The sequence below is a fragment of the Populus nigra genome, chromosome 4 (assembly GCF_951802175.1).
Source record: "Populus nigra chromosome 4, ddPopNigr1.1, whole genome shotgun sequence".
Lineage (NCBI taxonomy): Eukaryota > Viridiplantae > Streptophyta > Magnoliopsida > Malpighiales > Salicaceae > Populus > Populus nigra.
The window spans coordinates 16,027,450-16,040,546 of NC_084855.1; the positions used below are offsets into that span (position 1 = coordinate 16,027,450).

The 13,097-nt window shown below is 37.0% G+C and overlaps 1 protein-coding gene and 1 long non-coding RNA gene across 28 annotated transcripts; one reads left to right on the forward strand and one right to left on the reverse strand.

Moving 5' to 3' along the window:
• The first annotated feature begins 762 nt into the window (after window positions 1-762).
• Window positions 763-5,137, forward strand: LOC133692118 (protein FAR1-RELATED SEQUENCE 11-like). 2 transcript variants are annotated; one of them, XM_062112825.1, is made up of 4 exons: window positions 763-960; window positions 1,800-2,809; window positions 3,753-4,022; window positions 4,101-5,137. In XM_062112825.1, the coding sequence occupies exons 2-4, from the start codon at window positions 1,832-1,834 to the stop codon at window positions 4,959-4,961; spliced, it is 2,109 nt and encodes a 702-aa protein (XP_061968809.1). In that variant the 5' UTR covers window positions 763-960; window positions 1,800-1,831; the 3' UTR covers window positions 4,962-5,137. The 2 variants fall into 2 exon arrangements, with proteins under 2 accessions (XP_061968809.1, XP_061968808.1); XM_062112824.1 differs by having other exon boundaries at window positions 764-960; window positions 3,582-4,022.
• A 1,283-nt stretch (window positions 5,138-6,420) lies between these two features.
• Window positions 6,421-12,835, reverse strand: LOC133692119 (uncharacterized). 26 transcript variants are annotated; one of them, XR_009841819.1, is made up of 5 exons: window positions 12,421-12,835; window positions 12,230-12,276; window positions 11,472-12,148; window positions 9,594-10,641; window positions 6,421-9,450 (listed from the first exon to the last, which is right to left on the reverse strand). It is a non-coding gene; the product is annotated as an uncharacterized LOC133692119 (long non-coding RNA). The 26 variants fall into 26 exon arrangements; XR_009841820.1 differs by having other exon boundaries at window positions 11,472-11,568; window positions 12,051-12,148; window positions 12,230-12,834; XR_009841811.1 differs by having other exon boundaries at window positions 6,421-7,744; window positions 7,895-7,960; window positions 8,236-9,450; window positions 11,472-12,834.
• Between the last annotated feature and the right edge of the window lie 262 nt (window positions 12,836-13,097).

Genomic DNA, 13,097 nt, shown 5'->3' on the forward strand with positions numbered 1-13,097 from the left:
AGAAAAATATTTAAAAAATAACATTTATGTAACAATATAATATCTAGCATATTGGCTCGCACTCCTTAGCGGGTTTTTTTAATGTAAGAATGTTTGATATAATATCTAGCATATCATTGTTATTGAAAATAGTAATGGAAAAGAGCTTTTTATACTTGGATGGTTTAATTAATTAAATTGAACAAGGTTCAATTTGATTCAATGGCTTTTTAAGAGTGAAACGGAACATGTGGAATGAAACCGGAATATTCTAATCGAAATTTAACCGAAAAATCTGGAATGGATCGATATTTAAAATAAAATAAAAATTATTTTATTTTTTTTTATTTTTTAAATTGATATAGAATATTTTAGCAAAATAAAATGGAATTGACAACCAATATACTGATGCCTATGAGTTGTTTTTGTAATTATAATTCGTGTGGTCATTTCAGAATCCCCTCTCCACACCTCACAAGCCGTCAACCAAACATAATTTTGCATGTGAAAGCCTTTTTATGCATGGTCCAGTTATCTCTCAAAAGGCCCAGCCCATCTCCGGCTCTCACCTTCTGGCGCATCTTATCTGACTTAACTTCCTTTACTTGCTAACGGTAACCATAACTTCCGCGCAATTTAGCGCTACACAGATGAATGACTGGCTAACATACGCTGATTTGTTTTCGCGGCCCACTTCTCACTTTGGCCGTTGATTCAGGAACTGAAAATATCTGTCGGTCACAACGGATTGATCACACCAAATTCCCAAAAACCATTAAAGGAATCCAATGGCTGAAAATCAACAAAGTGACTCGGTAACCGGTGCCTCTCACTGCGCACGATAGCTTGTGGATTCAATTTAACCTATCGTCTTCCAGGTGTGCGCATTAACTCTCTCCAGTTGAAGCTACCCGCCAGTTCAAAAGCAGCAACATCGTCTCTCCAGAACTCAAATCTTTAATTTTCAATTCAATTTGATAGGTATGAAATCTTCTGTTTTTTTTTTCTCGAGATTTCAATTTCATGCATTTTATTAGTTTTGCGTGTGATCACTGTGATTGTATTGTTTAACTTTGATGATTTTGTTCAAATTTGGATTGGATCATGCATGGGAGTCGAAACCTGTGGTTAAAGTGGAAGTGTGTAAAAGATTGGTAGAATTTTAGGGTTTTTTTAATGAGTAGTGGAGGTCTGCACTGTAGAATTTGGTGAAAAATTGTTTAGAAATGACATTTCCGTGTTGATGGCTATGAAAATGAGAATGTGTTTTTAAGTTTGCCGCACTATGAAATTTGCTTAAGCAGAAGCATAAAAAAAATTATGTTGTTTGAGCTTGCCAACAACTTATAATGATGCATTTGCATTAACTTAATGCATGAGATGGAAGTGGTTGCATTTCATATATGATGTTGGTCGCTTATTAAATTCTTCGACAAATCTAGGAGAACATGCATTTGTATTCTCGATGTAGCCCTCAGCTAATGTTGGAGATTCCTGCCTCGAAAAAATCCTGATATTGGTTTATAACATCATGAGTATTAGTATTTTTTGGTATAGAATAGTCGAAAAATATGTTGGGTTTAATGGTTAGAAAATGCAAATTTTCTCAATGTAAAACAACCGATGAGAATAGCTCTTGTCAGGGAGGAACATTTTTCAGCGTTAAAAGTATTAAAAAAATTTATTTTCATCTTTCCAAAATGAGGAAATAAGAGAAAAATATTGCAAACACTAAAAAAAAAAAGGTATAAAAATTCATTTCTATTAAATGTATGAAAAGAAACTGTTTTAATTCTTAAAGTTGTAAAAATTCTGTGCAGGTCTCTTGTATCTACAATATCATTTATCTACTATGGAAATAATGTCCGGATTAACAGATGTAGTGAAAGAAACTTCTGAAAGTGGCATGGATTCATGCCCAGACGATATTGGAACTGTGGAGGAAGTGCCAGAGGACACAATTTTGTCACGGCAAACTTCTGTTAACCTTGTCCCTTTTATTGGCCAGAGATTTGTTTCCCAAGATGCTGCATATGAATTTTATTGCAGTTTTGCAAAGCAATGTGGCTTTTCAATCAGACGCCACCGCACTCGAGGAAAAGATGGTGTAGGTAGGGGAATCACAAGAAGGGATTTCACATGCCATCGTGGTGGCTATCCTCAGATAAAAGCTTCGGATGATGGAAAGCTGCAAAGAAATCGAAAATCATCTCGATGTGGATGCCAAGCATACATGCGAATAGTTAAAAGAGCTGATTTTGATGTTCCTGAATGGCGTATAACTGGTTTTAACAACTTCCACAACCATGAACTTCTGAAATCAAATGAAGTACAGCTACTTCCTGCTTATTGCACCATGTCTGCAGATGAAAAAAGTCGGATTTGCATGTATGCAAAAGCTGGCATGTCAGTTCGACAAATGTTGAGGTTAATGGAACTAGAGAAGGGTGTTAAACTTGGCTGCTTACCATTCACAGAAATAGATGTCAGAAACCTGTTACAATCTTTTAGGAATGTTAATCGAGATAATGATGCTATTGACCTTCTTGAAATGTGCAAATACAAGAAGGACAATGATCCCAACTTCAAGTACAACTTCCACATTGATGCAAATAAACGCTTGGAGCAAATTGCTTGGTCATATGCTTCATCTATTCAATCATATGAGGCCTTTGGAGATTCCATAATTTTTGACACAACACACCGTTTGGATACCTATGACATGATTCTAGGGATTTGGATTGGGGTGGACAATCATGGAACTAATTGTTTCTTTGGTTGTGTGCTCCTGCGGGATGAAAATACAGAGTCTTTTTCCTGGGCATTGAAGGTAAGGAGCTGTGTAGCATTGCTTTAGGTGTGGGATCTTTTGCAATGTTGTAACTTTCATGCATGGGACATCATTATAATCAATCATTCAAACCAATCCAATCCCCTTTTTGTTCGACCATAGCTCTCATGCATTCAGCCTGAGGTCAAGTAAGCTACATAGTGATGAAGGGTTGTGTGAAAGCTACAGGTACATGAATTTAGTAATAAATCTTGCCAAACAAGTAACACCTGCAAACACATTTTCCTTTAATCCTTTATGACCTCATTCAAAAAATTCAATTTATTTCGTTTCATAAATGAGTTAATTGCCATTCGTTTCCAATGTAATATGCATCTAGTACATTGTAAATCCCTGCTACATGAGCCGCACAAGACAGTTTTTTATTGCCCTTTCTCTCACTTCTTCAGGATTGTTTTCTTATGCTGTTTTTTTTTCAATCTAAAAACCACTGTCTTGTTTCTTTTTCTCCCAAGTCTGGATATCATCTTTAGAATAATTGATAGCAAGTACATTTAATTTTTTTTCCACAACAGAGTTCAATTAGGATTTTCTTGCATTTATTTTCTTTGATCCATCCTCTTGAAGACAATACCATTGCCTCATGCATCCAACTTTTGTATGCCATCTTAAAGACCAACAGTTTCACCATACAACTCAAGAAAGCTTCAGTCCCAACTATTGAAATTTGGTTATGCATTTTTTCTTGAAGCATTTGAATATGTCTCATAACCATTTCTTAGCTGTTTCCTCCTTCAAATTTTTATGACAGACGTTCTTGGAGTTCATGGATGGAAAGGCCCCAGAAACTATATTAACTGATCAAAATATGTGGCTTAAAGAAGCCATTTCTGTTGAAATGCCAGGGACCAAGCATGCCTTTTGCATATGGCATATCATTGCAAAGTTCTCTGATTGGTTTTCTGTTCCTCTTGGATCACAGTATGATAAATGGAAGGCTGAATTCCACCGGCTTTATGGTTTGCAGTCAGTGGAGGATTTTGAAATTGGATGGAGAAACATGGTTGATGCATATGGAATGCATGGAAATAAGCACATCATCAGTTTATTTGCATTGCGCACGTTTTGGGCACTGCCATACTTGAGGTGCTACTTTTTTGCTGGAATGACCAGTACATTTCAGTCAGAGTCCATAAATGCTTATATCCAGCGGGTTTTGAATGCTCAGTCCCTTGATAACTTTGTGGAGCAGGTAGGAGATGTACAACCTTTTCTCTTATACTCATGCTTAATGTTGTCAGATTTTGTTATTTTAACCTTCTCTTTTCAGGTAGCTGCTGCTGTTGAATTCAAGGAACCAGGACCAAGACAAAAGATGCAAAGAAAGGTTCATAAAATCTCCCTTAAAATGGGATCTCCAATTGAATCTCATGCTGCAACTGTTCTAACACCTTATGCCTTTAATAAACTACAAGAAGAGCTTGTGTTGGCTCCACAATATGCATCACTAATGGTGGATGAGAGTTATTTCATCGTGAGAATCCATACTGATATGGATGGAGGGTGCAAAGTTATTTGGATTCCTCATGATGAATTCATTAGCTGTAGCTGCCATTTGTTTGAGTTTTCAGGAATTCTTTGTAGACATGTTCTCCGTGTTCTATCAACAAACAACTGCTTTCACATTCCGGATCGATATCTACCTGTTCGTTGGCGTGATGTCAGTACTTCTTTGACCAAGCCCTTCCAGACTTTTACTTCAGAAGAACATGCAGAAAAGGTTCAGTTATTACAGTCCATGGTTTCGACACTTCTTACAGAATCAATAGAGACAGAAGAACGTCTTGATGTTGCTTGTGATCAAGTTGCTGAGGTGTTATCTCGTATCAAGGAATTTCCTAGGCCAGGACATGGTTGTAATGATATTGGCTATAATAGTCCATCTGACTCATTGATACTTCCAGAGGTTGAAGATTCTGATGGATTTGTCCATGGTTTTGCTGATGGAAATTCTCATGAACCTTTAACTTTGGGAAAGATGAAAGAGAGAAGACTAAGAGACGGCATTAATATCTTCAGGAAACGTAGGCGTTGCTCTGTGCCTTGCTGTGGACAGTATGGACATGATGCAACTGATTGTCCAATGATGGAAGGTGGTGATTTGAATGGAGATGGACTAGGATTTCTGTAGGTAAGTTTCTGGAGATTGATAGATGCGTGAAGTAATAGTAGTAGGCAGCCCTATGCTGTCAGATTAACACCAGCAGTTCATAATTTTTCCTGCAAATTTTGTTCCGCTTCTTCTGTATAGAGAACTAGTTAGCATTCTATCAAATATTAGAAAAATCGAGAAGCCTATTATTGTCATATCATGCAAGCTGAATAATCATATTCCTAATCTCTGATAGAGTTGAGCACAGAATTACCCACCTCTTTTGCATCAGATGCCAACCTGGTGTTGCATATGATGTCATTTGTGGAGGAAAAAAAAATTGGACTCCATATTTGGAGCAAACTAAATGTTTCAATTAGATTGATAGTGTTTTTTTTGTTTTTTTTTTATAAAAAAAATCCATTTCTAGTAGTTGTTGCTGATGGTTTTTTATGGTTGCCAAGCGTAGTTCCGTTTATTTGAGCTAGTAAAATAGAATTCGTCCTACTCTGGAATGAGCTTGATAAATCACATCAGAAACTGGGCTGGTCAAATCAACAGTGATTTAGTTCTTTCTTAGGCTAGTTCTTGTCATGCATGGATCTTTCTTTGAAAGTAGCTGGAATTGAGGGGAAAAAGAAACTAGTTGCATGTATCCAATAAAGAGGCTGGAATGGTCAGCGTGTGATATATTCCCTGCAATTGATTGGTTTTATAATCTGGAAAACCTGGTGTTATGGTTCTCTCTCATTGGATGGGAATGTTATTGAAGAATTTGTGTTTTCTTTATGTGCTAGTTAAACTACCCTACAGGTCAGAGTATGGTGACAGGGCTTATGTCAAGGCTTGAACGACCGCAAATCCAGCAGTATAAGGTCTTGTCAGGTTTCCCATATTTTTTTGTGATCTGAATTGTGCGTTGCTGATCTGAGCTGCTTATGATCGATATTGGTTCAGTAGTTTATTCTTTTATGGATTTGGCTGGTGGATGATCTACCTTGGGTGATTCTAAACACAAACCAGGTTATCAAGTAAATACAGCATGTATTCAAAGATGGGATTCTTTTGTGTTATGCTCTCTCTACTCGTCATTTTCAAACTCAATGCACAATGGTTTCTTGAGGCACTTCACGGATGCTTGACCCTTGTCCACTCCTGTGAGAAGTGGTGATAACATGACCACACTGATGTTTTGCAATAGCCGAATCATGGAATTCAAATGGATGATGATGTCGATTGCCATGCATTTGCCTTGTCAACCATTGGTGCTGAAAACCTGTTTGAACGCAGAGAGGGAACCGATATTGTCGTTCGGTGTTGTATGCATTTATGGATACTGCTGATACAGAGTACTGGTGGATTCTGGTTTTCAGTATTGCTTTCATGGAGGGGAAGAGAAGGGGCAAGTGTGGCCACAGATAGTTTTTCCTTGCAAGGGATTTGGTGATCTCGGCTCCTTGACTGATGTTAGACTATGTGGCTGGTTGTTAGAGAATAATAGAAACTAATATTTATCTACTGATATCTATTAAGCATCAGAGTTGTACATTGGTTTGGAATGTTACGAATTCTACGATATCCCATTACACAGAAATTTAGCACAGGATCAGTACAGTAAAGCCCTCATTCCCTATTTTCTGTGTCATCAGCTAGTGAGACCTTGCTTAGCCTACTCGGTAATGTTTTCACATCACTGGATCTGGCCTTTCGACTTCCACCATGGCGGCTGCTTGAACCATAGAGGGCTCTGTGTGCTAGCGCTTTTCCAAAGCGCGGGACAGCTGATGTCGGTGTCTCGCTGTTAACTGAGGTTTGCGTTGAGGTATTCTGGATGCCGTCGTTGTTGGTGTTAGAAACCTCTACATCTGCCTTTTCAGTTGCCATCTCTCTCTCTCTCGTCTAATCGCTTCCTTGAAGAGTGGGAAGGAGTTTCGCGAGGCTGTAGGCTCTACAAGGTGTGTGGAATACAAGGCGAGTGATTATATACGAGTTAGAAAAGAAAGGGTTACAAGTGAGCATAAAACTTTTTGTGATCTTGCCTGGTGGAATCTGAAGCTGGCAAAGTTTTTTATGGCCGAAAGATGACTCCATGGCAGAACTCTTTTAGCAAAGAAGAAGTGATACTTATCTTGAAAAGGAAGAAACAAAACCGTTAGTCTGTGATCTGCACAATCAACCATTATGGCATTATTGTGGCTGCCTCTCGCTTGCCTTTTTGGCGAAGACAAGAAGGCACCCCGCAATAATATTTTTCAGGACTAGGAACTCGAAATCCTCCTGCGGGTGGAGGTTAGATAAATATCAATACACGCTTGGCAATTTGCTATGATTAATCACTAGTCAAAGCTAACACTTTTGGGCTAATGTTGATTCTCTGCCGCCCCCTGTGAATACAGGAAAGCCACCGAACAGGGCTTGCCTTCGTATTTTACCTTATCTTTTTTTTCCAGCTCTAAGGAATGAGTAAGGTTGAAACAATCCAATGCCTTTTTCCCTATCCGGAACACCTTTGAGTGATGATCTTCTTTTTTCCTTTTTCTTTAATTGTACGTCTTTATGTTGCAACTAAGAATTAAAGTGGAAAGATGACGCAAATAATCTCAAGACTAAATTGATCCTGACTCTTGATCATCGTTTAAAAGACACTGTTGCAGGAATAACAATGTATAATTTAGTCTTTCACAGGGAACAAGCAGTATCTACAATACTATGCAGTCTCGCATTCATGCCCTTCAAAATAAAATCACCACTGGTACAAAAACTCAGGTGCTCCATTTCTTTGAATGGAACATGGCTTGCAACAGCGATTATGTGCCATCAACCTGCATGTCATATTTAGTTGCAAGCACAAAAACATTCAGAACATTGACTATAGGTTCAGCAAACTATAGATCTGAAGGGGAAGAATGAAATAGTGAGAAGCAACAGTAACTGTGGTATGTTCTAATATAGTAGTATGTTTTAACAGTAACCTGCATGTCATATTTAGTTGTAAGCGGTAATTGTATATGAGGTATGACATTGTATCAGCCATTCGACTGCAGAAAATCAACCGTTGGTATCAGCCATTCGACTGCAGAAAATCAATGGTTGAAAGATTGTGTAATAATAATAGTTTTAAACATGTAGGTGGATCCTCTATCAGTGTGTGCACGGGAGCATACGCCTCTGCATTTGTTCACATAGTGCAGAAACTTGCACCAAAAAGCAGAACGCCAGCCATTACACTAACAAATATTTATTTGGGGGAGAGATTGGGTGGAGAAGGAATAACTCAGAACAGGACTAGCAGCCAAGTAGGAAACAGTCATACCAAGTTGTTTTCCGGTGAACCCCAATAGAAACCTTGAATGGCTGCTGTGAAAAGGTCACATGCAGCCAATGCATAAATGATGAGTGCATTCATTCCCATCCACTGAAGTACCATTGAGGGTTTTCTAAAATGTTAGACATCAGCCTGCATAAAATATGGTTGAATTGAAATGATTCTTTCATGCCAATCTCCTTTAGTCTCTCAATCTTTTCAAAATCTCTCCACTGCACAAAAGTGGGAAAGAAAAGAAAAGGGGATGACAAAACAATGGGACTGAGAGTTGTAAGTTACAACATCTTCATGTGATGGGAAGCAAGCCATGTCAGTGTATCTAACAAGAGTATGGATATAAACAGATAAAAACTCTAATGTTGTAAACCATCCCAACAATAATCCAAGTTAAGATCTAGCCAATCCCCTATAGATGGCAGGGAGATTTGCTATATCCTCGTAAGACTATTTCTTCCCCAACCTCAAAAGCCATGATAATTCCAAAGCTCTACACTGGAACATAATTTACCATGTTCAATGAAATTTTAGGTAAAGAAGATGCTCAGACATTATAACAAGATAAATCAAGCTCTGTAGACCTACTTATTTTGCCATGTTGGTGGTAAATGGATAACAAGTAAGCCATGTCAATGTATTGAAAGCAAGTATAGATCAGAACAGACAAAACCCCACTAAAACTAAGCTGAAGCTTTCAGTCCATAAACATGTCAAGAAGAAACCGCCTGTTTCTATATTATCATAATTTCCGTGATTTTAACCCAATTAAATTGTATGAATAGCTCAGGCTAAGTGATATGAGTCAATAAGATCTCCTTGTTGAACACAAGAAAGCAAGCGCATCGTATATAAATTTAATATCATAAGTTTTTCTGAATAACCAGAGAACTACCAAGTGCAACGCTAGAATTTTTTTATTAGGTAGTAAGCGGATGATAAACTTATTATGTAAAAGATAATCATTAAAGCCAAGCCTGATGCTTTCGCTGTAATGCACACATAGCTCAACATATATAATGGTTTATAAAAAGGAGCACCTGAAATATTCCCAAATATTACTTAACGGAAAAGGAGAGGATCCTGGTAGAAATCATTGATGTTAAATGAATATTTAAAATAGGAAATCTACCGAGAAGTTTTAACACATATCCAGTAATGTACAGTGAAAGAACACGCCGACCACAAATACAGCCTCTGCATGTGGCCCTGCAGCAAACAAGAAAGATAAATATTGTTATCCGAGTCCATCAAACCATATTGTTGACACAAATTGGTGCACCATGCACATAGTAAAAGAACAAAAGGTACCCATAGAAGCACTATAGATTATAGAACAAGATGTGTCATACCTTAAAATGAACAAGTATATGACCAAACTGCAATCCAAGAAAACATGTTATAAGAAGCCATCAAGAAACTGAAAAGATTGTTAAGAAAAGAAATCAACACTAAAGTTTGTCATTGACACAAAAGCTTCTTCTTTTTTTTGGTGTCAGAAGATTATGTAAATGAAACGCTATTTCAGCAGATAATTTTACTTCAATTTTTGCAATCAATTAGAATGACACCCTCAAGTTGCTATGGATATTTCTATATTTTAATATATTAGTATAATTTATTTGTCCTCCATGCAGTTGATAAACATCAGAGCATTTAATTTTCTTTCCTAACTTAATAACTAATTCTTAAATTCATCTAAATCTATCTATTTATCAGTTTCATTTTTTGAGTGTCAACACATTTTTCTATTAGGTCTTTCATCTAAAAATGTCAAATTCTCATCAATCCAGTCTTGTTTTAGTGCATAAAATGATATAAAATATTAACCAAAGTTGATGACCGGACTCCATTGAAATATATGTGATACTTAAGGGACCTCATTGATAAATTATTAAATTTGGGAAACCTAAATGATAATTGGCACAAAACAAGGAACCCATGTAAAGTTTTTCAAAACTGGGAAAAAAAAAAGGAGCTGATTATTTGCTGACATGCTAAGAGCTGTATCACTATACATTAGTACAGTGAAAGCATCTGAAATAGGCACTTGGCTTTAATGTACGTTATTATAATGGAGAAAATAATCTGGTGATTCATAAGAATATGGAGCAAGAGAAAGCATTGCAGTTTATCTGACCTCAAGATGCCCTTGGAGTCAAATGGAGCAAGGAACCAACCAGGTGAATCTGGTACTGGAGGTCTATAGTCAGGAGAATTAACACTACATTGCTATGAAAACAATGTAATTGTTATGTGTTAGAGAGTACCTCAGAACATCACCATTGTTCTTCTATACACAGGGTGCTGATATAGAGGATGCTCACCAAGAAAAAATCGATCAATCAGGCCAACTGCATTACAAGGAGGTTCAAGACTTCCCTTCACTCCACAATTCACCTATAAAACAAGATACAGTGGTTTAAGTCAGTTCCATAAACCAGAGGGAGAATAATAGGATTAAAGCTTGACAATAGCAAGAATTCCATTGGAAAAAAAATGGTAATAGCTGATAAACCATAAGTATATTCTGATGAAAGAAAATCAAGTTTTATTTTGCTGTCTTTTGAAAATGGAGTTCAGGCAAATGCTAAACAGTCATCTGGTTGTTTAACGATAAAGAAAGGGCAGTCAACCGAATGCACCAGCTTAGCTGTCAGGTCTTGTTTGACAGTTTTCTGGATACCTTTGTTACTTGATTGCAGTTCAATATATTAAAAAGTTGTGACACTGTTCAGATAGTTTCATCGGGCATGGTTTCAGTTGGGGGCAAAAACTGAATGAAAAGAAAGAGATCAAAGACAGCCGCACTGATGTCCAGAAATCAAACAAGACGTCCATTATGTATTCCACAAAAACAGATTCAAAACTATTTTCTTGTAGTCTGGATTCTCTTGGCAAGAGAATTTTATATGACAAGTCAAAAAAAAAAAAAAACAAAGAAAAGAAAGCAAACAGCAATGGAGAAAAGGGACCTTGTTTGAGCAGAAAATGGTTGATAAATCAACAGAAAACATGTTTCTAGTGAAGAATGGCCCACTAACAAAGCTGAACCAAAGAAAGTCCAATCCCAGAGACGATAAAAACTAATCATTCATGTGACATGGCAGGTTGAGAAAAGAGAAAATAGTCACATCAGCATCTTTGCTGATATAACCAAACTTTTACATATGGATAATGCGATCTTTACATGGTAGATGAACTGGTAGAAATCGTACAATTCAACTCACAGTTTTAGTACCAGATTTGTAACCAAACAGATGTGTGCTTGGAACTTCAAATTCCCAGTCTGGATCATAAAGGCCATACAGCCAGAAAGCGACCATCCTGCAAAAGCAATCTCGGAAAATTAAAAGTGATGTACTATAAACTTTATCATCAAAATCATTAAATTAACGATCTTTCTAATTAAATTTACTTTGCCACCAATATGTATAAAACATCTAATCCAGCATTCAGTTTATGGTTGAGCAATAAGTAAACCCTTTTTTTTTCTGCCCTCGAGTTTTGATCCAATAGGGATGTACTTTGACACAATGGGAGTCACTTGTATTTCCTTTCAACTTTTGCGAGCTAAAATGACTGGACCTGGTGATGGGAGCAAGCTTCAAAGTACAAAGCCCTTCCAGATGCCAAAATGGAAGAAAAATTCTTATAACATCATGCTATTCTTGAATCCAACATCATGATTATAGTACAAGAAATCACCACAGAAAATGGTCCTCTAGTCCAGTTTCTTCCTAGACTTCAAAATGGAGAAAGATGGCAGTCTGACGCAGACAGAAAAGCTTGTTAAATGAGTTTTGAACCTTCGGTCTAAATTTTGCTTGAGCCCTATTAGGACTTCGTATCTCCTCAACAGCCTTGAGTTAAAGAGACTTGAACTTATTGTCGTTTAATTATGACTCTGAAAAAAAAATTTAGCTCAAGAAAATGTTATCAAATTCAATTGTGCAGAAGAGCTACGTGAAAGGAAAGAAAGAAGCACCTGTTTAACCTGATAATGAAGAGAAATTTGTTCCCTTAAAAACTAAACTGATGGAGACACCAACAACAAAGAGGAAAAAGGGCATCACAAAATCAGAAAGCGTCACGCCAAACCCCGGAGAGTGATTGATACAAGGAAAAGCTCCTCCAGCATCATCAACTAAAATCATGGGCTGTAAGGGGAAAAAAAACCTGTGAAGAAATTGATCTTGATTACGGCGATGGCAAGGCCACGAAAAACTTCGAGAGAAAGGAGGCGTTGAGCTGGTGGTGGTGCGTTGGATTATGAGGTTGAAGGTAGTGCTGTCGTTTCTTCTTCTTCTTAATTGGAAAGTGAAAAGGGATTGTGAAGAAGAAGGGGTTCGTTCTCCTTCTCCTTTATATTCCTTTCCCTTCCAGTAGCCTCGGAGCCAGTGTTTCTCAGTTGAAGACCGGGCAGGTGCTATGGTATTGCTACCTCACCTCAAATACTTGACTAGCCTGCTCCCCGGCAGCCCAACATAACCAAGTTGTTGGATTCAATAAACGGATCTAATCTATGCCGGATGGCATGATGATTCACACATAGATTTTGACTTTTTATCTCTTTAATGCTCAGAATGTGATAATCGAGAAATTATTTTATTTATCTATTGATATAAAATATTTATAAATCTTGTTTACGTCATTTTATTTTGAGAGTTGTATAAAAATTAATAGGTGAAAAAATTGGTGTTCATTATTTGAAATAGTGTATGGCATATTATTGACAAAATATTTAGTAAATGTTAGTAATATATTAGCTAAAAATAAATATTGGTTGAAATATAAGGTGCTTGATTTGTATTGAATGTAGTGTGTATTTGCAGTGTCCATCATTAACTATAAAA